The sequence below is a fragment of the Mustela nivalis genome (assembly GCF_964662115.1).
Source record: "Mustela nivalis genome assembly, chromosome: 16".
NCBI lineage: Eukaryota > Metazoa > Chordata > Mammalia > Carnivora > Mustelidae > Mustela > Mustela nivalis.
The window spans coordinates 68191658-68219154 of NC_139035.1; the positions used below are offsets into that span (position 1 = coordinate 68191658).

Sequence of the window (27497 nt, forward strand, 5' to 3'; positions counted from 1 at the left end):
CCCCTGGTGCTTGTGAGGTGGGCCCTGCCATCTCCATTTTACAAAGACCCCGAGGCTCAGCGTTTAGGCAAATGTATTTCGTATTTCCTAACGCCTCCCTTCAGCAGCCACGCTGGGCAAAGAAGGGAAAGGGACAGACAGCCATGGCCCCCAAGTGCCTCGAAGTGACTGATGGCAACAAAAGCACACCGCCTGGAACCATCTCCAGCATTTACTGAGCGCCTGATGTGTGCCAATCTCAGCACCTCCCATGGATCAATCTGTTTAGTCTCCACAACAATATTCAGGGACAGTATCATGATATTCCCCATTTTACAGATGGGGAAACTGAGGCATGGGCAGCTAAAGAACTTGTCCAAAGTTTTGTAAGAAATAAGTGACAAGAGGATGCCTGGGTGGTTCAGTGGGTTAAGCCTCTGCCTTCTGCTCAAGTCATGATCTTAGGGTTCTGGGATCGAGCCCCGCATCGGGCTCTCTGCTCAGCGGGGAGCCTGCTTCCTCCTCTCTCTCTGCCTGCCTCTCTGCCTACTTGTGATCTCTCTCCCTCTGTCAAATAAATAAATAAAGCCTTTTAAAAAAAAAAAATGACAAGTCTTTCTGGCTCTTAGAATGATTTTTTTTTAAGATTACTTACTTCCTGGAAAAGGAGAGGGAGTGCCTGACAGGGGGAGGGGCAGAGGGAGAGAGACAGTCTCCAGAGGACTCTCCGAGGAGCACGGAGCTCACAGATCTCCTGACACCAAGATCACGACCTGAGCTGAAGTCAAGAGTCAGACGCCTATCAAACTGCGCCACCCAGGCGCCCCTGGGCTCTTTTTCTCCTTTATTTTTAGAACCATCTCTAGATTGAGCATTCCTCAAATTCAGAGACTGTATCGTACTCATCTTTGTGAGCACAGACCTTAACACATCTTGCCAAGAAACTATGTAGTTAGTAAAATTTCAATTATGGAAAAGCATTTAGGAAAGACTATTAGGAACCTTAATGATAGTTGCCGCCGTGTGTTCTCCTTGTGTGAGTACCTCCAAGATTACAGGAGACACTTTCACATCCGTAACAAAATGAATGACAAGACTGACAGACCACACAGGAGGGTTTGGGTTTTTTTGTCCCCACCCGAGTTTTTAAAACAAAAAGCTCATTTCCATTAACTTGAGGATGGCTGGAGTTCATGCGCTCCGGTTTTAGGATAGAGAAATCCAGCATGAAAGGCGGGAGAGGCCCCCCTGGGGACAGATAAGTGATCTGGGTTAAGACACTGAACCTCTCTCTCCTAGAAGCTGTTTCTTCACTTCCGGCCCAGCCGCTTCCTCCAACACACCCGCCCTGAAGGGCACAGAGTCCCGGTAAACACCGAGCGCGCTGACAGCGCCGGCACGGAGGGGGCTGTGCCGCCGGGAACGGACAGATCCCCACTGCGCCTCTGGGGGCGGCTGAGAAAGGGGACCTTAACGTCCTCACCAAACGGAAAGACACCTGCAGTGCCCAGCGAGGGATGCAGACCCAATGAGGCACCATTCGGCAACATAGTATCAAACTCCTGAAACTCACATAACATGGTGTTACAGGTCGATTACACTCAATACAAATAAGAAATGAGGGGGCGAGGGGGGGGCAGAGAATAGAAAAACATTTTTTTCTGTTCGTCAACTGTATTATGACCAGTGAAGGGTGGGGCTTGGGGGCAGGAGCCCAGAGCGGGAAGCAGGAGGAAGAAATAAGGAGGTGGAGGGTGGTGGCAGGGAGGCGTGAGGCGGGAGAGGGGCTGACCGAGCAGAAGGGGGCAGGGAGGGCGGGCTTCCGGCAGGGCCTTCCCCTCCTGCTCACTCACAGCTTCACACCTGCACCACCAGCAGCAAGTCAATCACTGCAGGCCTCGACTCCCGCCACTGCCCACACCACAAGCAGCAGCGGGCGGTCTGCCAGGGTGCCAGGGCTGCTCTGCGGGCCCAGGGGAAACCTGCCACGGCCGGGGACACGCACGCACCCCAAGCAGCCCCCTTTCTGTGGAACAGCCAAGAGCCGTTTCCACTTAACTGTGTTCATCCTTCCTCAGCAGAATCAAGCGGCCACTGGCCACGGTCCCCAAACATGCCGGAGCCCCAGGGCCCGGACCCGGCGAGCGGGAGAGAGCAGCGCGCCAGCAACTGCGGCCGGGCCGGGCCGGGTGTGCATGTGCGTGTGCGTGCGCGTGGCCAGGCCAGTGTGCGTGTGTGCAGCCTGGCCGGTGGGAGAGCGGCCGCGAGGCCCCGGCTGGGGAGGCCGGTCAGGAGCGGCGCTGAGCGCAGCAGGCACAGTCTCTCGGGAACCGCGTGCCGGAGCTCTTGAAGGCGCAGACTCTCCCTCTCAGGACAAGAGGGGGGCCAAGGGTCTGAGCTCAGGGCACCCCAAGGACCCTACTTGTCTGCTGAGCACGGGTAAGCAGCGAGACCAGGCCCGCTTACCCCCGTGGGCTTCCCAGGCCCCACAATAAACTCTCCCTGCAGGGGGGCTCTGGGGCCACAGGTTCCTAGAGGGAGGAGAGGTCCGGGGAAGCCCCCCCACCGGCGAGAGGGGCTGGCGGCCATCCAGCTGCGACCCCTCCTTCTGGCCGGACGTCCAGGAGCACCGTCCCCCTGCGTCACTGCTGCAGGTGCCGGCAGGGTGATGATGGCCTTACTGGACGGAGCGGCCCCCTGCCCCTCTCTACCCGCGACCCCACCCGCAAGCAGGCCTTGCACCGCGGACGTGCACCTGCCGCGCCCTGCGGCTCTCACAGCTGGGCTCCAGCCTGGCCCAAACCCCCTTCCCACCTGGGCGCAGACAGCCTATAATCCCCGTCTCCATGGAGACACTCCTCCACTGTCCGCCACCCAAAGACCTCCTCGGGAAGCGTCTCCTCCTCTCTCGGCCCGCAGCCTGCCAACCCGCGGGTCAGGGACGCGCGGCCCGCAGCGTCCACAACCACCGTGAAGTGTCCCCACACTGCCCACCCCACGGCCCCTCCGCAGTCTGAGTGGCTCGGGGTCGGTGTCCAGGACGGTGATCCTGGGACACCCACAGCCTCCCTCCTGTCACCCCAGGGACCAACCAGCACGGTGTGGCAACTGCCAACACCCCCCGCCGCGGACACGTCGCTATCCCTGGAGGGTGTCTTCTCTCTGCGCTCACAGAAACCTTCGCAAGGGGCCTCCGTGCCAGCCATCCTGGCAGTGGCCCTTGAGGTAGGGACAAAAACTCACTGCAGCCCATTATCTCTAGACTCGAGCGTTTCAGGAAAAGGGGACAGCATGTGCCCAGCCACAAGCAGACCCTGAAGACGACCAGACAGGCAGAGAGAGACGGGCCGTCCTCCTCAGCTCCTGCCTGTACCGGGGTAACGTGGACCAGAGCCACACACACATCACCCAGGCCGGGGCCCCTCACACCAGGAGCGGCGCACACGGGAGATGCCGTCACCTACGCAGACATGTCCGCTGTCACGAGAGGCATGCCAGAACAGCCTGCTGACAAGTAAATCACGCAAAGAATTTCTTCAATGAAACCAGCCAGAGCTTGTTTTGAAAACAGACCTGGAAGGGAACCGGACAGGTCTCAGCATTCCCGCCTCGCACGGGCACGGCTAAGCTCTGAGAGGCCCTCCAGCCTGACTCCCGGGTCCAGCCTGTCTCCCATAACCTCCCTGTCCCCCAGAGGTCACCACTCCCACACCAGTGCTGAGAGGCAGGAGCGGCCTGCATGTCCGGGTCCCGGGCAGCTGGGAAGCCCATTGATGCCCCCAAAAGCCAAGGAACTGCTCCATCAGGAAAACTCGCTAAACCCCACTCTCCAGACGGCCCCCCGCTCTCTCACACCGGCCCCCCGAATCCCCCCACTGCCCTCAGCAGGGGGGACAGCCAGCTTCTCTCTTGGGGGGCTCTAACGATCCCCCAAAACCACATGTGCATAGGAAAGGGGTCCCGAAGGCTTCAGCCGCTGATGGGAGATGCCACCAGGTATCCTGTCCAAGCCTCTGCGGTCACTGCGGCAAGGCACAGCAGCACAGCCACCCCAAGCTGGAAAGTCAAAGACTGGACCCAGTGCTGGCCAGGCGGCCCAGCTCTACTGCCGCCCACTGTGGGGACAACGTCTGTAACCTGAAGAGGGACGGCCACCAAGGACACCAGGCGCACAGGAAGGGAGCAGACCAGTGCGCAGGCTCTCCGCGCAGCAGCCAGGGACCGGACACCTGAGCAGACGCGGGTCCTCCGGGAGCCGCCGAGAACTTCGGAAGAGCAGACCAGTGGACTTGTGTCGGGACTCGTCTACCCCAGAGGACAGGGTGGGGCTCACGTGAGAAAGAACTTTCTTCCTGAGCAGACATGTCTCCAAGGAAGACACACAAATGGGCCAGAAGCACACGGAAACGTGGTGAACATCACAGCTCCTGATGGAAACGCAGACCAGCCCCACACCCACTTCACAGCCCGGGGGTGCTCTTACCAACAACCAAACACAGAGAACAGAAAATCCCGAGTGTGGAGGAGGCTGTGATTGGAACCCTGTGCATTGCCCGTAAGAACGTAAAATGGTGCAGCCACGGAGGCAAACAGTGCAGTAGTTCCTCAAAAGATTAAAAACAGAACTACTGTGTGAGGCAGCAATTTCACTTCTGGGTATTTACTCGAAAGATCCGTAAGCAGGGACCCAGACAGATGCTGTCCAGCGGCCAGAAGGCGGAGGCAGCTCAAGGGGCTGTCCGCCGGCGAGTGCGCATGCCACACGTGGGCCGCTGTGCCCTGAAGAGGCCTCAGCCTCAGAGGAAGGAAGCTCGGACACTTGCTACAACAGGATGAACCCCGAGGACATCGCGCTACGCGAAACAGACCTGCCACCGAAGGACAGCGCCACCCGTCCAAGACTGCGAGCACAGACCTCTCCTTCATGAAATGACACAATCAGATACTCCAGCATGATTCATTACAATCTTATCAATGATTATTACTCTATTTTCTACGTTTCAACTAAAAGTATCAAAATATAATTTTCCAGAAAACCATGAACCAAATTTAATTTCAGCATCAATTAGCACTTGACTGGCACTTCCGTGAGGAGCGAACCTCAGAGACAGGGAGCCGGTGGCAGTCCCCTCCGCATCCAATGGAGACAGAGTTTTGGTTTGGCAGCAAGAAGAGCTCTGGGGGCCGACGTCGGGACGGCCTGTGAACCATGCAAACGTGCTTCCCGCCACTGAACAGATACTCAGAAACGGCTACGGTGGTCAAAGCTGAGTTACATGTGTTTCACCACATCCCAACATTTTTAAAGACAAAGAGCGAGCTTTCTAACACACAGAATTTCTTAAAGCTGTTTGTGACCGTCTGAGCAGAGGGTAAACAGGCCTCAGCCTGAGTCCGAGACCTTCCCTCCGCACGACGCTGTCAGCCCTCTGCCCCCCGTGCAGGCTTCCAAGGCCACGGTAAGGTCCGGCATTCGGACGACGAGTCTGTTCTGGCTCAAAATGTACACAAATCACAGAATGTCACGGACAGGTCAACACGAGCTAGCCTGAGGACGTTCCGATGCATTTACATGGTCTCCCTGAGCGAGCCACACCAGTTAGGCCCTCCCGGCTTCCTGTCTGGGCCTTCGCAGGAAAAGAGCTTTTGAGAAGAGGGTCCGACAGAAACCTGCCTCCTGCTCTCCACGGGCAGGGCAGGACAAGGACCAGCTGGGATCTGAGCCTGCACTCTTATGTGCGTCCAATTCAGAAGCTCCTTAACCCAGGCCTCCTCTGGCTCCCCCAGGACAGGAAAGAGGGGCGTCACGCGGCGAAGCAGGAAGAGGAAGAGCCACCGAGGAAGAGCCACCGTGCGCCAGCCTCCGCTCGGGGCGGAGTCCCAGCCTCTCTGGGCCAGTCTTCCCCCCGGGGCCCGGTGCGAGAGCCAGCAGGGCGGGGACGGGCCCGGCCGACACTTCTATTCCTGTCTTTCTGTTTTACCCACACGTGATCAATGCACGGGTGTTGTATTTTCTGTTTTAATTACCTGGTACTCAAGAACAACTCTTTTGGCTCAACCCTGTTGCCGGGCTAAAGAAATGCGACGCTGAAGCCTGCCACCGTTCTAGGACGCGGACACCGGGAGCAACGGAATGGGCTCCTGGAGTGGGGGGTGAGCCCTCCATCTCTGGAAGCATTCAACCAGACACCAGATGACCCTCCCCCCGACACTATAATCCGAGAAACTCCTGCACTGGGTCTGGGTCTGCTCAATCCTAAGCTTTCACAGGAAGGAATCCAAAGATGTCTTAAATTGTTTTCTCAGGAACAACACGTAACAGTCGTGTCGGCTGCTGCTCCGTAGGCACCAGGAGAAGAATGGGAAACAGAGGCCAAGCAGCTCCCTCTGGGAGGCAGGACTGACACAGGAAGGGTCAGGACAAGAGGCACTGGTATTAGAAACCCTTCCCAGCTTCTTGGCCACGAGAATGTACTAACTTAATAAGAATTTCAGCAGTTAAGGGGGACTTGGCTCAGTGGGTTAAGTGTCTCCCTTCGGCTCAGGTCATGATCTCTGGGTCCTGGGATAAAGCCCCACATTGGCTTCCTGCTCAGCGGGGAGCCTGCTCCCCCCACCCCAGCCCCACGCCGCCTGCCTCTCTGCCTACTTGTGATCTCTGTCTCTGTCAAATACATAAAATCTTTTAAAAAAATGTCAGCAGTTAAAAAAACACATTAATCACAGTTACTAGACAACACATTTTCGAGAAACACCTGGTAACATGAGAGCCTCACGGTGTTCTCCACACATGCACTTAAAAAGGAAAGCAGCACACTGAAATGTTCTCCCTGGGTTTCTCGAGGTGGTAAAGATACTGATGATCATCATTTTTCATACTTTTGTGGAATGTTTCACGTTTTCTATCAAGCACAGTAATTTCAGTAACTCCCCAAAGGCAGTTTTATCATCTTTAACACCTTTTTAAAATTGAGACATTAGTAACTGTGGACACTAAGTACAGCTACACATTCTCAGTGGCTCCCCCATGAAGCTGGGGCGCTACATGCCCCGGCCCCCCATCCCCCGCCCGCGCCTCCGCAGCCAGGAAGGGGGCCCACGCAAGCAGAGCCGAAGGCCCCAGCTGCCGGCAGCACCACAAGCAGCGTGTGCACCCCACACGGGAGCTGGTGCTGGCCTCCCTCCCAAACCCGGGTGGCTGCAGGCTCGCCGTGACAGCACCAGTTGGGAGACAGTAACACAGTGGACACTTCCCCGCCACGCCCACCATGGTACCTGTCCAAGGGGTGCCGCTGGCCTCGGGGCTCCAAGTGCTCCAGGAGCCGTGCCCAAACTCCTCCCGAGCCCGGAGCTGCACCACGTGCCGCAGGCCCTTCCAGGCGTCACTGATGATGCACTGGTGCCGGGGCTCCTGGACCTGCGGGCAGGGGGCCCGGCAGCAGCGGGTGAGGCCAGGGTGCACCAGCCAGACAACCCTTGCCTCCCCTTCGGTGGCATCCTCTGTCAGATGGGGAGGGACCGGCTGCAGAGACGCCCAGAGCCCCCGCACGGACCCTGCCAGCCATGCCCTCGCCTGCCTGCGGCCCAGCTGCCCGTCCTGGGCACATACATCCTCTCAGGCGGGTAAAGGCGGGGCACAGCATCCTCACTGCTGTGTGCTGAACGCGATGACCCAGCCTCCCGAGGACCTGGGCCTCACCCACGCCGCACAGCAGGGCGTCACACGACCACAGAGAACGGCCTATCGCATCCCAGGAACCCCGAGGGCCACTCTTCTCCGTAAGTAAAAGGATTTACCATCCACGTCGTGAAGGTCTTCGAGCGCTCAGCCCGGTACCGGAGCTCGAACTGCAGCCTGTAGAAAGAGGAGTTCCAGGAGGGGGGGTCTCTCCACGTGACACGGAGCCAGCGGGGATTTCCGTCCACAGGCGTGACAGTGACGTTGGCCGGCGGGTCGGGCTGCACTGCGGGCGAGGAGGGCAGGCTCCCATGCAGCGGCAAGCGTGGCCCCCGTCCCCCCCGGAATGGGCCGGAGACGCCCCAGGGCCCAGACCAGCCCCACCCCCCGTGTCACCTGCCAGGGCACGGGAATCCCCCAGGGCACCAGCCCAGCACACCGCCCCCTGTGCCCCCCAACTGTCTGTGAGGGGCGTCATAGGGGCCGGGGCATCTGGCCGGGGCGCACAAGAGCTTACTCACGGATTCCGTAGCCCTTAAACGGGTAGAGGCTGCTGGACTTGGTCCCAGCACTGCTGCTGACGCACAGGGACACCACGTACAAGGAGTCGTCCCCCTCCGGGACCTCCAGCAGGCAGGAGAACTTGCGGGGCCCCTGGGAGTAGGGGCACGGCGCCTGGGAGTGTCCCAGCGGGCGGCTCTGCCTGTGGACACAGGACAGGACGGGCTGGCTGCCGGTGTCCGCCTTTGTTCGGGGCCGCGAGGTTGAAATGCCCCACGCTCAGCAGCACTTAGCAGGTCTCGTGATTTCTGTCGATGATCCAGCCTCACCGAGCCTCGGTTTTCTCATTCGGAAATGGGAATATCGGTAACACCGACCCCCCGGGGGCATGTTAGGGTTTGCTGACCACACAGGGAGACAACCAGGTTAGTGCCTGCGCAGGCAGGTCCCAGTGCCGAGCTAGAGCATACCCTGCCCCTAAGGCACTGGACGAGGGAGCCTCCGGCCTCTGTCCCCAGGGAGGGGCAGCAAGAGGCCAGGGAGGCCCCCTCCCCAGCCCTGAGTCTCTAACAGAAACCACTTGGCCTCGGGGGACGAGGACAGCCCATGGAACAGCCAGGCACCTGCTCCCCGGCTTCCCAAGGAGGCCAATGAGCCCGGAAGAGACTCTGGTCAGCTACAGACATTCAGGGTGAGTCAGACACGGTCCCACTGGGCCTGGAAGCCTGACGGGGCCACTTAGGACGTGTGTGGGCGCAGGAGGGGCGGGTAGCGCCTCACCCGGCCGCCCGCCGGGGCTACAGGTTCCTGCTGATTCAGGGGCCGACCCCTGCTCAGAACAAGCTTCGCCCTGCTTGTGCGCTCCCAGGCAGAGTCAGAGCCTCCATCCCACCTAACGCTGAGGGGTGTGTCACCAGGGGTACTGAGGGCGGGCGCCTCTCCAGCCGTCCTGGTGAGGACGCAGCCCGGGGCCCGCGCTGGGAAGAACGGGTGAGCCAGCACCGTGGGGCGAGCGCACCCGGAGAAGGAGCAGCGCGCACCTTCCCCCCAAGGACTGGCAGCCCTTCTCCTGCTTCCCCAGTCCAGGAGCTGCCGTGGGGACCCAAGAGCCTGCCCAGTGTTTCCATGGCAGGTCTGGGCAGGGAGGGAGACCCTCTCTGGGGACAAACACCTTCTAGGTCCCAAACGACGACACCGGTGACCCGAGTCTGCGTCCCGGAGGTCCTGATTACCCCTACGGGCAGCCGTGCCGCTCGCAGGCGGACTGTAGCTCAGTCGTGCCCAGAGGACGGGCAGTAAGATCGGCCCTTGATGACACTCGGCACACGGACACCAGCAGAAACCAAGCCCTGGAGTCACCGCCCGGATCTCTGACCCTGACGACCTCCATTACCAGCACCAGGACACGGGGCCAGCATCTCCCCCGACAGCCTTCCCAGCTCCTCCCGGGCGCCGCGGAGCCCCCCTCCACACCCCGACCTCCCCCCGCACCTGCCCCACCGTGGCGCTCAAGGCCTCTCCTAGGGAAGGGGCCTGATAAAAGGCTCACACCTCACACTTCTCAGGAGCTTCCAGCTCGGGCCCTCTTGGGGCCTCTGCACCTTCTTCAGAGCCAACCCCAAACCTGGCATTTTGAACAACCTCAGACAGACTGGGGCTCTGATCCTAGCTGAGCCACCGACAAGCAAGATGACCTTAAAGCGAGTTCGTGGATGGCTCGACGCCAGCCTCTCCATCTGCCGCGCAAGGGAAGGGACACTGCTCCCCCACGGCGACGGGGTCAGGCGGTCACGAAGCAGCCCCGCCCAGCCGGCAAGTTCTCTTTCTGTCCCCCAGCCCCTCCCTCATCCCCAAGTGGTGAAGTCTGGGAACCCCCGGCCAGCCGCCCAGTGCGAGCCGGCACCCCTCCGGGGGCCTCCAAAGGATGGGGCAGACAGACACACAGCCTGGTCCAGATACTCACAACTTCCTCACCAGTAACGTGGCCCTGGTGGTCGGGGAGGGCGGGTGCCGGGGCGTCCACTCACAGGCTACCTTGCTGAGCGGACTCTTTCGAAAGCAAGTGAGCTGGGGCTCCTCGGGGGGCACTGAAGGGAGAGCACAGCCAGAATGAGGGGACACGGCCCTGCGGCCCCCCAGCCAGCCCCAAGACCACACTGAACTCCCCAACACACACACGCTAACCACCAGGGACGCTGGGCACAGGAGAGACGCTGTGGAGGAGGAGCCCCCAAACCAGGCCTCAGGCTGTGAACCCCCAGCCTCAGCCCTAAGCACGCGGGCCAGGAGGGGGGGGTCCCCGCCGGCCAGATGCCCCCCCCATCCATCTCGGGGCTGGCAGGTGGCAGTGGATCCTTCCTGATTTTGTCAGGCCAAGGAAATCACAGGCGTTTAAAGGGACAGCTGGGACCCTTCCCCTCGCACTCTGAGCTCCCAACTCACCGTCCACCAGCAAATGCACGGTTCCGGCCAGGCGGCCATCCTGGTAACAGGAATAGTTTCCAGAGTCGCTGAGCCGCACGGACCTCAGAAGCAGCCTTCTTCCCACAGCAGCCCAGCTGCCCTGCGGGGAGCCGGCCACGGGCTGCCAGTGAACGGTGGCGTCGTCTCCCGGCTCCCCGCCCGGGCAGGTCAGGGTCACGCTGGCCCCAGGCAGGCTGGTCACCGCACCGCTCGCCACCTCTGTGGAGGGAGAGGACGCTCGGTCAGCCCACAGCAGCCAAGAAGAGCTTTGCTTCTGCTCCGGGAAGTCACGCCTCTGTGGCCCAACCACTGGTCCCAGCCACGGCCCCCCAGGGACCTCGGGAAGCCCCGACTCCTCGGATCGGAAAACCCTCGGGACGTCTGGGGGGCCCCGTAGGTGAAGCGTCTTCGGCTCAGGCCCCGGTCCCGAGGTACTGGGATGGAGACCCATGTGCCTGGCTCAGCAAGAATCTGCTTCTCCCTCTGCCTCTCCCCTCCAAGTGAGTAAAGGATTTAAAAATAAGTAATAAATAAAATGTTTTTTAAATGTATAAGTGAAGAAAAAAAATAAATGAATTTTTAAGAAAAGGAAAGAGAAAACCCTCAGGGGCCTGCCCCTGTCCACAGCATGAATTCCGAGCACGAGGCCTGGCGCCCAGGGCCTTCCACCACCCGCCCCAACGCTCGCAGGCCTCACCTCTCCGTGAGCCCCTCGAGGGTCCGGAGCCCCGCCGCTGCTCCCCATGACCTTCTCCGTCAGGTCTCCATACCGCCCAGCCCAGGCCTTCCCTCACCCCCCGCTGGGTCAGGTCCCCACCGGCGCCCCCTTCCTTGCCCGGCCCCCACCCGCTGCCACAGGGTCACCACGTCTGCCCCCGTCTACCCTCCAAGACTCTAACGCCACAGGAATAGCCAGCCTGGGTTCTGCTCTGCTCCGTGTCCGGGCCCAGCCCACTGCCTGGCACACAACAGGGGCCGCCGGACCCCGGCGACCGAGCGAACGCCCACACCCAGCTGCTCAGCCGGCGCAGGGCCGCACCGGGACTCCCAGGCCAGCAGGGGACCCTTCCACACGCGGTCAGACGCGCGGGCGTCAGGAGGCGGCGCAGCGGCGGGGCGGCCCCTCTCTCCGGGGACCCACTCCTGCCTACGAAACCTGCAGGACAATGCGGTTTTTATCCTCGGAGCAAATCGGAAGGTAAAAAAGAGCAAATGTGCCCCCTCCCCCTGAAAAGTATCATGTATGTGCAACGCAAGAGAAAGAATACTGAAAATTAAAGAACAGGTGAACTTCCTTCAGTATAGGTTCACAGAGTCTCAGAATTAGAGATAAAATTAGTCAACCAATTAACTCAACACGTCCACCCAGCTAGGGGAATCGAAGCCAGGAAATACAGCCATTTTTCTTATTAAGCACACTTGGGGGTGCCTGGGTGGCTCAGTCGGTTGGGCAACTGCCTTCGGCTCAGGCCATGATCCTGGAGTCCCGGGATCGAGTCCCGCATCGGGCTCCCGGCTCCATGGGAGTCGGCTTCTCCCTCAGACCTTCTCCCCTCTTGTCCTCTCTCTCTCTCTCTCTCTCAAATTTTTTTTTTTTTAAGATTTTATTTATTTATTTGACAGAGAGAGAGATCACCAATAGGCAGAGAGGCAGGCAGAGAGAGAGGAGGAAGCAGGCTCCCCGCAGAGCAGAGAGCCCGATGCGGGGCTCGATCCCAGGACCCTGAGATCATGACCTGAGCCGAAGGCAGAGGCTCAACCCACTGAGCCACCCAGGCGCCCCTCTCTCTAAAATTAATAAATAAAATCTTTAATAAAAAAAAATAAAAGCATACTTGGCCCTTCCAACCATCTGTGAGCGAGCAGCAGCAATAAATCCTGCCCAAGATTTAGGAAACGCCCAGCAGGAACCGGCCTCACTTTCCCCCAGCTCCCGGCCTGAAGAGCCAGCATCAACGGGTCTGACCCGCTAAGCCTTCCTCTGGGGAGGAGGAGCTCATGTCCCACTTGGCAGGCTGTCCTTCCGGCTCCACCACATCTAAGGGGGCAGACAGAGGGACTAAGGCTCAGCGAGACCCCCAGCTGGAGAGCACGCCCAGAGTGACCGCTGGACACGGCACGGCCTTCAAGAGCCCTCCTCACTTCACCCCTTGGAGCTTGACCCGCCCCTCCCCAGCACCCTCTACCTGGAGGCTGGCCACTCGGGGATGGGGACAGGGGCAGGGTAGCCACCGGTCCTCACCGGGTTTCTTCGCCAGAGCTTTGGACTCTGGAAAAACACTCGAATCTCACCGTGCAGGGAGGGCCATTCGGGCTGGTTCGTTAGACCCCACGGCCTTGATTTCTCCTCCCTCTCTGACCTACATCCCACAAATATTCCAGAAGGACCCCAGGGAGGAGGACACCGTCTGGCAGCAGAAAGACCCTGTCCTCGAGACAGGAGATGCAATTCCCACTGCAGAACGGGGACTCGGGAACCAGGCTTCCCCGAGAGCAGCACAACCCAGCCCCTGGAAGCCCGGGTCCCCCGAGGGTGCCTCCCTGCCCAGACGGCTCTGGAAGCCCGAGCCACAGCACACCCTGCACGTGGGGCCCTCGGTAACGGTCAGATGCTGTTTCTGAAGCCGCTGCAAAATACGGCCCGCACCCACGGGAGCACACGTCCCACCATGAGAGCCCCAGCGCGCGCACAGCCACCGCCCGGAAGGCGCCCTGCCTTGGCAGTGTCCTGGTTTGGGTGCAAACCGTCTTTACTGTTAAAAATAGGTTCGCTGCACACAGACCCCTAATTTGTTCTGGGCCTTGACTGATTTGGAAGCTTTCTATCGGAGGCCCGCACGCAGTCTGCTGCGCCATTCACGACGGGTCCGGGGCTCATCCAGGAGCAGCCGCAGCTCACCCTCCTCCTGCCCGCGATACCCCCACCCTGGTCCTCCCGCCCAGGGAGGGCTGGGGGCTCCCCACGTCTGCCGTATCAGAGTGCGGCTATCAGCTCCCTCCCATGTGCTCCTGGTCATCTGCGCAGGACTCTCCGGAGCGGGGCCGCTGGTCCCCGCATGTGTGTCACGTGTGTCCTGTTCCTCCATGACTGAACACGCAGCCGAGCGTGCGGACGCCGGTGGGCACCTCATGGACGCGTCCGGCCCAGAGTCCACAATGACTTCCGTCTGTGCCCGATGAAGCTATGTTTAGAAGACCCACCCAACGCTTCTTTTTTTGGAGATTTTTTTTTTAAGATCTTATTCATTTGACAGACAGAGATCACAGGTAGGCAGAGAGGCAGGCGGGGGGTGGGGAGGGAAGCAGGCTCCCCGCTGAGCAGAGAGCCCGAGGCGGACCCTAAGATCATAACCTGAGCTGAGGGCGGAGGCTTTAACTCACTGAGCCACCCAGGTGCCCCTGGAGATTTTTTTGTAGTAACCTCTATATCCAAGGTGGGACTTGAACTCACAGCCCTGAGATCAAGCCACGTGCCCTATCGATGGAGCCCCCAGGCCTGCAGTCTTTTGTTCGTTATTTTTAAGATTTTATTTTTACCATCCAACGCGTCTGATCACCATGTCCACATTTTGGCTTCTCTGTTTTCCACCTGATAAGGCAGCTCTCGGATGAGAGTTAACACAGATGTGACCCCCGTGCGCAAGGTACCACCGCTGCCGGAACCAAGACGCGGAAACCGCCGGAGGACCACGCAGGGCGGGGCTGACCTTCCCGATCCCCCCTTCAGCTGATGAGCAGAAATCCGACCTCACCAGGCACCAGAGCGCCACAGACAGGACAGACAGACGCGGGTGGCTGCGGGAAGGTCCGCGCAGGGCTCCTCCTTCCACTGACACTTTCACAGGGCACGGCTCCCATCCCCAGCCGTGACAGAGACATTCATCAGAGAACTCAGTAGGTGCTTAATACATGTCTAATTCAGGGTGCTGGAGAGGGCCCCACAGGGACAGGGCCTCCCCACTGGAAACCGCCAAGAGAGCTCGTCCGAGACGACACAGTGGTCTGGGGCCAACGCTGACCCCGCCCTAGATAGGGACGCTCCTCACACCAGGAGCCTAGAGCCAGAGGGAGCTCTGTGCTGCTTCTGCACTGGCCAGTTCCAGGAGACGCGCTTCTCTGCCCACTTCCCTGCCCCAGGTTGGCTCGGAAGCTGCCTCCGTGTGTGGTGACCAGCCGGTCCCTCCCTCCCTGCTCTAACAATGCCCACAGCACTGGGGCAGCTCGAGAAAGAGCAAAGAAAAAGGCTTTTTTTCTCATCCACAAAAGCAGAGCTGGGGAGCAACCTGGTGGCCACTCCCTCTGCCAAGTCGCTTGAGTAATGGTTTTCTGAGTCTTTAAAACTGAGTCACCATTTTTTTAAACAGGGAATGATTAATTATAAACCACCCATTGGCGACTATTGCCCGTGCCGGCCCTTCTTCCAAATGCGTTTCTTTTGGGGGCGCCAGGCCGGCTCAGTCGGTAGAGCAGGCAACTCTCGATCTGCAGGTTCAAGTCCTGCAGCGAGCACAGAGGGCCCCTCAAAAAAAAAAAAAAGCGTGCAAACTGTTTCTTCTAGAACCTGTGAAGAACACTGTGTCAGCTTCGCTTCTGAAAAACTCTGTGCAGGCTGGTCACATACTCAGCCAGGAGAGACGGCAAGACAATAAGGGAGCTGAAGCCAGCGCGGGCAGGGCCGTCCCTCCAGCCCTCACCCTGCTCCACTCCACGGGGACCTCCACCCCCCTCCGAGCCGGGCCTGGCCCAGCTCTCTGCAGGGAGGAAGTGCTGGCCCCGCTCAGCCCTGCCCACCTCTCCAGAGGGCGGCCGGGAAGTGACTTCTGTCTCTGCCTTCAACCTTCTTGCAGATTTTAGATCTGTAAGCCGCGTGGTTCTCAGAACCAGTACTGCGCATTTAAAACAGAGGAGCAGCACAGCCTGGGCCTCTCCAAGCTGCTCTGCCTCACGAGGAGGAGGGACGTGAGGCAGAACACAAGGGGACGGGGAGCGAGAGCACGGGCTCCTCAGGACAAGTCCCTCTGGGTCACAGAGGGTTCGCCCACCCCTGGGCTCTACGCTCTGTCCCTTGTCGCCTCTGCTGGGCTCTACAGCCCAGGCCCTCAGCTCTGCCGGCCAGACCCCTGTCTGCTCGAGGTCACGGCTCCTCCCCCGTCTGCCCAGCCAGCGCCCCCCAGCAAGCAGGCCCCTCCCCAAGCAGGACTCCCTGAATGAGGGAGCGGAGTGGCCCTGCACGGCCCCTGTGGCCCCGCCATGCCTCCAGATGCACCTCCTGGCCTTCACTCAGACGCGGGGCGCTGGGCAAGGGGGCAGCAGGGAGGGGGCGGCCCCCGCACTCCAGTACCGACCCGAGAGCACGCGGGGCAGAGCCACAGCCCAGCGGTCTGCGGGCAGGGCTGCAAGCCTGCACCCGGCCCCGGAGAACACGAGGGCGTCTGGGTGCCACTACAGGCCAGGCCGGAAGCCCTCGCTGGGGCAGCACAGACAGTCGCCACCACTGTGCGCCACGCCTCCTCGTCCTCCTTGTCCACGGCGGCACCTCAGACCCCTCAACGCCCTGCAGGGAACTCACCGCTGCCTGTACCACCGGCCGTCCGGAGCTGTCCCCAGCGCACTGAGGGATCCGGGGACGGGGGATCGGAGTTGGGGTCTGAGCACTGGGGCCGCAGCAACTGGAGCTCTGATGGGGGGAACAACTGGAAAGGGCACCAGAAAGCGAAAGCCCACAGAGGACGGGTGGTCAGGGGGCCCTCGAGGGTGAGACTAGCCTCTGCGGACAGAAGGGCACAGGCCCAAAGCCCCCAGCCCAACCCCAAAAGGAGCCAGACTGTGCCTTCCTTCTATTCCCCCTCCCATCACCTGGAGAACGAGCCTGCTGTCCCCCAGGCCCCAGTACCAAGCACCACGGAGGCAGGGGACAGCAGGCGGCACTGGAGGACCGGGAGCCTCTTTCGCTCCTCCGCAGGCTGGCGTCCAAAGCAGGACGGCAGACCCCGCACCCCAGCTTCCTGCGAAGGCAATGGGCCCACAGGGGACAAAAGCACATCCCCGGGGACTGAAACCGGAGATGTCCACTCCAGAAAACAAGCCTCCCAGCAACACCCCCCCGAAGGCCCCCGTCCTCGGCATCAGGGCTGGCCCACCACTTACCAGAAACCATGCATCCAGGATTAGGGGCAGCCCCACGGGGAAGGGACAGGAAGCCTGAGTCCACCCCACCCCCCACCCTCATCTCACCCCACCCCCCACCCTCATCTCAGCACAATTCTCAGGCAACCTTGGGCTCCTCACAGAGCCACTGGCCAAGCCCCCGTCGGACTGTAAAGCAAGGCTTCAGACCCCACTCCTGCCCCCAGCATCTGTCCATGTGGACTCATCAGTTCTCACGAGTCAGGAAGCGCGTCTCTCTCTGTCTGCTGACCTCGGACAATACCAGCCTGAAAACAAGTCATCCATCAACGGGTTTATCATCCTAAGAGTGGATGACTTGGGTTTGGAGAGAGTTGACAGACACACCCCAGAGCCCGTGGACCAACACTGCTCCTCTCCCCGGAAAGCTCCAAGGGACGGGCGCTCCCACAACCTGCCCGCGTCCCCGTCCTCGAGAGCAGTGACCCCCGGCAAACAGCCCCACACCTGCAGGCCCCTCAGGCCCCGGCCACCCCACTCTCTGGGACGCTGCCCCACAGCTCTGGGAAATGGGGCCCCTCCTCGTTCTGGACCTCGGGTTGGGTGCCAAAAACCCGAACAGCTCTGCTGCTTTCCTCCTTTTTTTCCTCTTCAAGTAAACTCACAAATGTCAACAATCAGAAAAACATGCACATGGAGACATATTTCTCAACTCTGCCACGGCCCTCTCTGCTGCCGCTGCCAGCAGAAACAAGGTCAGCTTCCCAGCCCCGCTTATGTAAGCGGTGAGCTCGCCACGCAGCCCGTGGCCACCGAGCACGGGCGCGCCTGCCGACCCCAGGGCCCTGGAGGCTGAGCAGGGCCTCAGGTCTGGCTGTCGGGGGCCCCCCTGGCACCGCAGAACAGACTCCAATGTCTCAGGCTACAGGGGCCCGGGGTTTCAGGCAGGTCCCTGAGAAACCAGGTTCCTTCTCAGCAATAAAGGCCTGAAGGCCTGAAGGCAGTGGTCGAGGCAAAGTGTCCAAGAGGGCGCGGGTCCCTGTATCCAAACGCAGAATTTGGTCCGGGGGTGGGGGGGTTGCCCAGAATACGTCCCCAGTGCTCTCATCTACCCCGAAGCAGCTCTCCGGACCGCGTTGTAATCGCTGTTAGCCGTCAAGAGCGCCAGCTCTCCCGGGCCTGCCGCTCCTCCCAACCGCCAGGCAGGGAAGCTCGTCCTGCAGGGCGACCCAGGCACCCGAGTTCGGGAACCTGCCAAATTCAAACAGCATGGGCTCCAGGTCTGTCTGGACAAGGGTCTCTCTCCCCTGGGACGTGCCTCTCTGGGCTCCCCCCAGCTCCCCCTTTCTGGGCTGCCGGCCACCTGTCACCTGTCACTTCCTGCCTTTCCACCCACCACAGCAGCTCAGGAAGGGAGTCCCAGGTGTGAGGGACCAGAGCGGAGCAGGCCTCCCCGGGCACACTGGCCGGCTGCACTAGGGCCCAACCCTGACCTTCCCTAGGGCAGCAGCTTGTAGGGGACGGACGGACGGACACACACACAGACACACACACACACCCCCCCCAACCAGGTCACCCGTTCACGTGCCTAAAGGCTAAAGTCCGCGGGTCCCAGGGAGAGGCCCCGCCTCCTCCTGGAACTCAGTCGCCGGCCCCGCCCCCCACACCCTGACCTCCGCGGGCAGCACCGCCCCTCCTCTCTCCTGTTTGCGGAGCTGTACCTGCTCCTATCGGCCTTGTCTTTGGCAGAGTTGGTATTGACCTTGGCTCCGCACCGTGCACTACACCCTGCCTGGGGGGAGAGAGGAGGCTCCTCCGGCCCATACAAAGGAGGTGCGCTCAGACCTGGTGGTGACCGTGGTGACCGGCTCCAGGGGGAAACATGTCCTCCCGCCCCTGGGGCCTCTCAGGGAACCCGCAGGCCCAGCCAGGAAGGTCTGGCCAGGTCACCTCTCCGAGGTTATCACCTAGTTGGACGAAAAGATACCAAACAGGGCAAACAGCCCAGAGGCCCCAGAGGCCCACTGAGACCGACTCTGCCTCTGGACAGAAAGGGGCTGGGCTGGGGATGCCGGCCCAGAGCCCCCCGTGGGGGCTGCGGCAGGCCGGCTGGGGCCCGTGGGTAGGGTGGCCGGGACAAGTCGTGTCCACCCCTCGGCTGCCCCCCTTCCCCCGCCCTGAACACAGTCGTTCCCATCTCTGAAGTCAGCCTCGGTGGTCAGCCAGGAGCCTGCCCTGGGGGGGCGGGGGGGCGACGGCGTGGCTGGAGGCGCTGCGGTGGGGCTGGCGGGCGGACCGCGTCCTGTCCCTCGCCCCACTGCTGGCCACGCGCTCCGCGAACGTGCACGAAGCTGCCCTTCCGCGCCCGGCGCTCTGGTCTGTCATGCAGGCCCCGACGTGGGCTCCCGCGGTCCCAGCGCGGCCTGAGCTAGGGCCGAGGTCACGCGCCGCCCCGGGCGCGCGCACCTCCCTCACCCCCGCGCCCGCGCACACGTCCCTCCGGCTCACCCCGGGTCCCCGGGAAGGACGCGGCTGGAATCCGGTCCCAGGCCCCCTGCCCTGCCACCCTCTGCGACAGAAGACTCGGCCTTGCGGGTGCGCCCTACAGCAACCTGCAAATCCCACCTGACCCTCGTGAAAAATACCGTCGGGACCGTTTTAGAGCCAGACAGGCCGCCTCGAAAGTGAGCAAGGACCGCCGGCGAGAATGAGGCGGGGAGGAAGGAGAGGGGGCGAGGCCCGCCAAACCTTACAGCGCCCTACGAAGGGCCGCCAGGGAAGCAGCACAGGGCGCCCCGAACAGACTCAAGTCATGGAAAAACTAGAAATGGCTCAGAAACGACAATCACCAGAACTCGCTTAGTGTGCACTAATGAACTGCACACTTTAAAATGGCTGAGATGATCCCTCTGATGTGTATTTACCACAATCTTTTACTGGGCGCCTGGGAGGCTCAGTGGGTTAAGCCTCTGCCTTCGGCTCCGGTCCTGATCTCATTGTCACCGGGCTCCCGGCTCCGCGGGGAGCCTGCTTCCCCCCCAGCTCTGCCTGCCTCTCTGCCTGCTTGTGATCTCTCTGTCAAATAAATTAAAAAAAAAAAAAAAAAAAAAAAAGGGCGGCTCAGTCTGAGTGTCGGCTCAGCCAAGGCCCTATCCCAGGCCTTCCCCCCACCCCTCCCAGCAGGACAGTCTGGGCCAGGGATGAGCCTGGAATCAAACCCAGGCCCAACTGCTCACCACACCCAGAAGCAGGGGAAACCCAAGCATTTAGGCATCTGGCAGACCTGAGAGGTGCCCTGCAAACTCAGTGAGGCAAGGGCGTCCGGGTGGCTCTCGGGCTGAGGGATCCACTCCGGAATGCCCGCGGGGTCGTGCTTGCTCTGGGGGTCGGAGTGTGAGCTCGGACTCTGCACGCAGCGGGGCGTCTGCAAACACTCTCTCCCCCTTTCTGCCCCTCCCCACTCTAACTAAATTAATAAATAAATTAAAAACCAGCACTGGGGGGAAATGATTTTCACTAAACTGAAAAGGGACATTAGGTTATAACTGGGGAAAAACAGAGCCACACCTCATGCCTCAGTCTATGAACTCAGAATGGATCAAATATTTAAATAGAAAAACCTCTTCAAGCAGGGGTGGGGATAATCTTTTAAGATAATATTGGCAAAAGGAAGATCTTATTAAGTATGAAACAACACCTAGAAGCTGTGGAGATTGATAAACCCAACTACATTTTTAAAAATCAGCATGGCAAACACAATCCCCCCCACCCTGGAAAAGTCAAAACAGATTGACAAACCAGTGAAAAAATTCATAAATCACATCATAAAAGCCTAAATTCCTTAATATATTAAGACTTCCTGTAAACAGTAAGAAAAAGACCAACAACCCCCACTTCTTAAGTTGAGAAACAGGTGATGCAAATGTGTCTCAGACATGGAAAACCCAGTCTCCCTCAGATAAAGTAAATGCAAATTAATTCCACACAGACTCCGTGTTCTGTGTAGATGCTAGTTTAGTAACACACTCTGGGCAAAGGTCTAGACGGGGCATTCGCTCACTGCTGCTGGGGGTCGGAACAGGTGCAGCCTGGGCGCGCTCTCGAAATTACAGACGTCCAGGGCCCGTGGACCAGACTGCCCCAGGCAGCTCACCCCACAGGGGTCCTCCCACAGCCTTGCCAGCAGGTGCCCACCAGGGGACTGGGGGAAGGACTCCTCTGTGCTTGTAAGGCGACACCGAGCTCTTAATCTGCGTTCCTTCCTAGTCCGAGGGCTGCACTGGTGAGGCCAGCCCAGGGCTCAGAGCCAAGTTCCAGCCGCAGGGCACAGGGTGCACTGAGGAGCTCCGTGACCTCGGGCTTCTCAGGGTCCTCACACCCCACTCTCCCATCCATAAATTGGAAATAAAAAGATGACGCACTTCAAAACGATGTTGTGAGGCTCACATCCGGTAATTAAGGTTAAAACCCCAGCCTTATTTTCCAGACGTGCGATCTCTCAGGAAATACGAGGAGAGGGAGCGCACCAGCACGCGCAGAGCGGGGCTGGGAGACGGGGGGTGTGGGGGGACAATCCCAAACAGAGGCTGCGCTGAGCATAGAGCCCAACGCGGGGCTCAAGACCCCAACCCGAGCCGAAACCAAGCCGCTTCACCAATGGAGCCGCCAGTGCGGCTTAGCAATTCTTGTCGGCACTGGCCCAGTGGCCTCCGCTATTCTGCAAGGGAGTCCTCGGACTCTAGCCACCCCTCCTCCCGTCCGAATGGGCTCCCGGCATCAGTAACATCCAACAGGCCCCACTTATGCGTCCAAGTCTTGCCTGCCGAGGCTGGACACGACCTGCCCCAAACTGGGGGGCTGGCGAGCGGCCTTCTGCACCGTTCAGTACTGAAGAGGCGGCGGCGCCTCCCGCCACACCAAGGCATCGTCTCTTGTTCGACCTCTGATGTGGGCGCTGGCAAGAGAGAAGGTGACCCTGGCATCACGGTCCCCTCCAGCCGGGCAGGGGTGGACTCGGCAGCACATGTGGTTTAGGGCAAAGAGCGGGCTTCAGAGCCAGGCCTGTCCCTTCCTTGCTGTGTGATCTCGGGCGCCCCACAACCTCTCAGCCTCTGTCTCCTCTTACCCACTCGGGGACGGTTTCCACGGCTCCCACCTCCGTCGACGTGCCCCACCGTTTCCAGCCGCACGCACGCGAGCGGACAGTTGTTCTCTTTCTAGAAATCCCTTTTCTTGGCCCCACTTTTCCAGCGAAGGCGCACCCCACTGCCCTAGCCCGTCTACAGCTCACCTCCTCCAGAGCAGCCTACGCGCCGCGCCAGCTGCCCTCCCCCGGGGGGCTCTCACGAATCCTCCCGGCAGCCCCCGGCCTCCAGCCTCACAACTCCTCCTGTGAAGGTCACCAAAGGCCTGCCTGTTTCCAAGCACACCAGTCGGGGCCCAGCCCCGCTCCGGCCTGAGCCCCTGCCCCCTGGGACACTGTGGGACACCGAGGACTGCTCCCTCCTCTTCCCCAAGCTGTCCCCACTGGGCTGCCAGACCCCCACGCTCCTGGCCCCTGCAACGTCACCAGTCTGCCCCCCTCGGTCCCCTGCTCCCCAGCCAGCCCGAGCAGGCTCTGCAGGCCACTTCTCTCCTGTCCCCCGGCTCCACGCAGCACGCGTGAGGCTGGCCACCCTCCAGGCCTGAAATGGCAGCTGCCACGGACCTACCGCAGGCGCAGGCCCCGTCCTCATTCCCAAACTCCAACTCCCTCGTCTCCCACGGCTGATCTATGTCTCCGTTCCCAAATGTCCCAAACTGACCTGATCTTCCCCTCCAACAAAACCTGCCCCTGCCCCCTGCCTGTCCCGTGTGCGCAAGGGGCCCAGCGCAAGGGGCCCAGCGCATGGCCTGGGGCAGAAGCCAGCGCTTCTCTGCATGTGGCTGGCCCTGGCAAGCCGTGCCGCTGGGCAGGGAGGGAAGAGGCGGAGGGACACAGCACAGGGGCTGGAGGGACAGCCCCGATGCAGGGACTCAGGGTCCCACCCCTACGGGCAGAGCCGGCAGAGGGCAGGTGGGAGTGCGGGGCCCGCTGGAGACCCAGCAGCACACTGGGCAGGAGCGACTGTGCCAAGGGCCATGGACCTCGCGGGATCTCATGGCCGAGGAGAGAGTGAATCACAGATTCCACACCCAAAGGAAGCGCCCACTCAGCCCTCAAGCACTCTCTTACAGACCCTACCTGGATGGCAGCTTCCCCACTGGTGTCCAAGGGGCACCAAGTGTCCCCACGGAGCCCTCTGCCCGAGAGCCTACGAGGCCCTCGGTGCCCGCCGTATCGGGCTACAACTTCCCCGGGGGGACGGAGAGGGATCCCTACTGGGCTCCCTCGGGCCCCCTTCCCATGTCACCCTCTCCAGGACAGCCTCCCCTCGGAAAGGCCAGCTCCACGGCCCGTCACATGCACACAGTCCCAGCCCTCCCCCGCTTGTCCCCTGTCCCCCACTACCCAGCTCGTTTCTCCTCCCCCACGCCCCCCCAACCGCGGAACCCCGGGTCCTCGTATTTAACTCTCGTCTCCAAACTGAAGCACAGGGACTTCGGTCTGTTTCGCTCATGTTTGCATCCACGGCTCTAAGAACAGCGTCGGGAACACCAGCAGACAGAACAGTTTGCTCGAACGCGCGGACTGTCCGCTCCGGGACGTCAGCTCCGCAGACTGACTCTCCCGTACCTTCTCTCCTTTCATCCTCACTACCGCCGGGTAGGCGTTTGTTGCTTGTATTTTCCAGACGAGGACGTGAGGCTCCAGGAAGGAACCTCACAGAAGGCTCCCCACTTGCACCGCTGGGCAGACAGCCGGGGTGCTGAGCTGCCCCCCCCCCCGTGGAGAAAACGAGGTCGGGTGGGGGGCGCTGGCCGCAGCAGGAAGGCTTGGGAAGAACCCGAGCCCCCCTCCACCCGGGCCACACGCCCAGGATAACTTCCCGCAGTGACGGAGACTCTCTGTGTCCAGGACGCAAACGCCACTGGCGCTGCTGAGCAACGGAGGACAGTGGCTGTGACCTGACTTTACCAAAGCTCGTGTAAATGGAGCAGCCACACCTGCCCAGCGACTGCTGGCACGGGGGCACACGGGCTGGGTCGGGGGCACACGGGCCGGCCGGGGTGAGGGGGAGGCGGGCACAGTGCAGAGCGCATGGCTGCCCCGGGGACCCTCACACACCGCAGCCGTGGGCCGGGGTCTGTCCCCGGGGGCTTCCTCTGTACCATCCCGCCTCCGGACAGTTTGTCCTTAGGATGCTGGCACCACCAGGCCTCAGGCGGCTGGGCTTTCTCGGTCCCTTTCAGCGACTTACTCTTGGCCATGTTCAAGCTCCTTTTAGGGTGGAGTCTGGGTGGCCGGTCCCACACGGGCCCCCAGGGCTTTACGTGGCCTCCGTGTTTGCTCAAGTAAATAAACAAGGGCCGAGAGCCAGGGAGAGACTTCTGGCGACCAGAAGCCAGAGGGCGGAGGACCTGCCTTCAGCGGCCTGAGCACCACCGGAGCCTGCCATCCTGGCCAGCGAACCACAGGCCAGTGTAGAAAGGGACCCTCCCGCTTCCAGAGCTCTCTCCGCAGTGGATCTGGGGTGGGGGCCAAAATCCAGCCAACACAGCCTCGAACTCTGATACACCGAGACCCAAACCACCCAGCTGGGGAGGCCTGACAGGGGTGAGGCTAGGGCAGGCAGGCGCTGCGGCAGGAAGACGCGCCTCGAAGGAGGTTCAGACGCCCAGACAGGACTCTGGAGACACGGGCAGCTGTACGCGCTTGCCTGTGCCCCGTGGCACTCTGCAGCAGGCGGCAGGAACCTGAGTCACCCGTGTCCAGGCCTTCCACACCCAACACCTAAGTCCCAGCCGTGCAGGGCCCCGACAGCAAGTACCTGAGCTGGGCCCTCAGCCCAGCCACGCAGGCAGCCTCTGACTGCGGAGAAAGCGGGCCCCGGGCTGCGCGAGCCACCCCCCACCCCACCCCACCCCCCGCCCCAAGACCCACCGGACTTCCCCTCTCGCCCAACTCGGCCTCTGTTGCCTCCTCTCCTCCCCGAGGCGAGACATGCACACTCATCGGCTGCCTGCTTCCTGGACAATATCTTCGTTTTTACTCCCCAGCTTGTGGGCCGAGTCTGCGCGGGCGTGGGAGGAAAGCGGGGTATTTTCTGCTTCTCTGCATTTTCCTTCTGAACTGGGCTCTCACTTCCTCCCCCAGCTCTCAGTTCTGCCTTTCCTGGGCTGTCTGGGCCTCGAGACCACCACGCAGAGACTGACCACAACCTCTTAGGAGCCAAGGCAGGAATCCCCCTGAGACAGGTGCCCTGGGGCGTGGTGGGAGGTGCACAGTCACTAGCAAGAGAGCCCCTGGCAGGGGGTCGGGAAGACCACAGACACCACAAAGCCTCCACCACACCCCACCCTGCAGGCCTCTGGCACCCCCGTGGGATGAGCCCAGGTCTCACTTCCCTTCCATCGGCCCCTTTGGCCCCAGCATTCAGCTCCCCTCCTCACAAACAGCCCCAGCTCTGCTTCTGGGGGGTCACACAGCACTGGAGCCCCAGGAGCCTGGGCCTCCACCAAGCGTCTGCCCACCTCCCTTCCCAGGCTCTGTGAGCCCGTCTCCCCGCACCAAGTGTATTTTAGACCCAGCAGAGGACAGGGACAGAAGCGTACGGTATCTGCGGCCCCAATCAATGGTGACTGCTCCCTGCAGGGGTCCCCTGTGTGCACTGACAGAGGGAACCCTTTAGGTCCCTCCGCCCAGCACCAGGGGCACCACCAGCCAGAAGGCAGCCCACCCCCCCAGCTTCTGACTCTGGCGTCCTCTCTGGACAGAGAGATCAGGCTGAGGATCTCTGCCCAGGACAGGAGCCCTCGGTTCCCAGAAACCTGCAGGCTGCCCCTCAGAGAAGCCCTCGCAGCCTAAAATAAGCTTCTTGGGAAGCAGTGGCCGCTGGGCTAGAGGAGAGAGAGCCTGGACACGCAGCTGGGCGTGCTGCCAGGGCCCACAGAAGGGCCTGGCTGCCAAGGGCTGATTACAGGCCACAGGAGCAGCAGGGCCCGCTGCCCTGCGCCTCGCCCCTCCTCTCTGGAAGGAGAGCCCCGTGCGTGCCGAGCCGCCCTCCGCAGGCCGGTTCAACGCCCAGCGCCGGGGTCTGCCGAGGCCAGTGCGGGCAGCGGGACCCGCCCTTTCGCGGTCGGGCCGCGGGGTGGGGGGCAGAGCCAGCCACGCGGCCCCCACAGCCGCCGGTCCCGTACACAGGACCCCAGGGCGGGAGATCCGCGCCCCCAACCCCCAACCCCGCTGGGACCTCTGCCCTTTAAGGACTCGTGGGAGCGCAGGGAGGCGGCTCGGGACGCGGCGTTCCCAGAACACGCCGGGCCCGGGGCAGCGGGCAGCGCGGCGGCCTCGGCGGCCTCCGCGGCCAACGGCGCAGGACGCGGTGGGGCGCGCGAGCGGCGGGTGGGCGCGGGACAGGGGCGCCGCCCCCCTTCCTCCCGCCGGCCGCCCCCGCCCTGCAGGCGCGCGCGGAGCTCTTACCCGGCGCGGGGCAGTCCCCGGGGACCACGACGGCCCCCGGCGCGGCCAGCAGGGCTGTCAGCAGCGCGCAGCGCAGAGCCAGCATGCTTCCTCCACGGCCGAGGCCCCGCGCTCCCGGGGCGGCGGGGTGGGGCGGGGCGGGCGGCGGGCGGGCTCCGGGCCCCGAGGGCAGCGCCGTGGTCCCCGGGGGCCCGCGCACGGCGCCCGGCGAGTCCCCGCGCTCCCTCGGCGCCGGCTGGGTGGCAGCTCCCGCGGGCGCACGACGCGGAGCCGCCGACCGTCCCGGCGCCTGTGACCCTGGAGGAGCGGCCCCCGCCGGCCCGGGGCGCTGTTACGAAAGCCGAGCGCGTGGCGCAACCGCTCCGCGCGCAGCCGACCGCGGGGGCCGCTTCCGGCCGCAGCGCCGCACCTGCCGGTCCGCACGGCGACCCCGGCCCGGCTCCGGCGACCCAGGCCCGGCTCTGCCCACCGTGCGGCGGAGCGCGGGGGAGTGAGCGCCGCGCTCGGTTTTGAATTTTGGTTTCGAGGCCGGGATCGCGCTGTCAGAGCGGCACCCGAGAGCCCCAGGGCGCCGGCGGCGCGGGGACTCCGCGGCGGACGCGCCCAGGGAGCCCGGGAAAGCGCGGAGGCCCGGGCTTCCCCCACCGGACCCCCCTCAGGCTCGGGCGTCGGAAGACCCGCTGTGGTCAAGGTCGGTTCTCTCTCCCGCCTGCCCCCCGGGGTGCGCGCTGTGGGGGGCCCATCAGACCCGGTCGCACCCAGACCTCTCCTGCTGTGTCTCTGATCGCATTTCCGAGTCTCTGGCTTTTCACTGTGTTCTCCTGTCCTATGCACAGAACAAAATCTGTATGACCCCAGAGACGACATGGACACCCTGACACAGGTCTGGGCCACAGGTGTCCACCGAGGTGGTGTTCACCAAGGTCGGAACCTGCGAGACTTCCCCGCCTGACAGATAGAAACTGGTCCTCGCTTTCAGGAGCAACCACAAGGACTTTTCAAAAGGGCCCACCTGAGCTCCTGGGTGGGGTGGGCGGGGGCCTCTGGACCTGATAGGGGGCCTCAGAACGCCATTTAAAGAGGAAAAAAGTCCTGAAATAAGGTCTAGGTGGAGAAATTTCTGGAAAACCAACTACAAATTAGAATGTGCTTTTCTGCTTTGGGCTTCAAGCTGACCCTCCCCCAAAT

General features: G+C 61.8%; 1 protein-coding gene across 2 annotated transcripts in view; it reads right to left on the minus strand.

Annotated features, from left to right (window-relative positions):
• IL6R (interleukin 6 receptor) overlaps positions 1-26684 on the minus strand; it is a 38891-nt gene extending 12207 nt beyond the window's left edge. Inside the window, exons 1-7 of one of the 2 annotated variants that reach the window (XM_082703610.1) lie at positions 16769-16793; positions 16191-16298; positions 10601-10840; positions 10122-10245; positions 8179-8360; positions 7777-7943; positions 7255-7396 (exon numbers count right to left, since the gene is read on the minus strand). In XM_082703610.1, the coding sequence (XP_082559736.1) occupies positions 7255-7396; positions 7777-7943; positions 8179-8360; positions 10122-10245; positions 10601-10840; positions 16191-16298; positions 16769-16778 (973 nt within the window). In that variant the 5' untranslated portion in view covers positions 16779-16793. Of the gene's footprint in view, positions 1-7254; positions 7397-7776; positions 7944-8178; positions 8361-10121; positions 10246-10600; positions 10841-16190; positions 16299-16768; positions 16794-26309 lie in introns of those variants that run through there. The other variant, XM_082703611.1, reaches the window with a different exon arrangement.
• Positions 26685-27497: the final 813 nt, after the last annotated feature.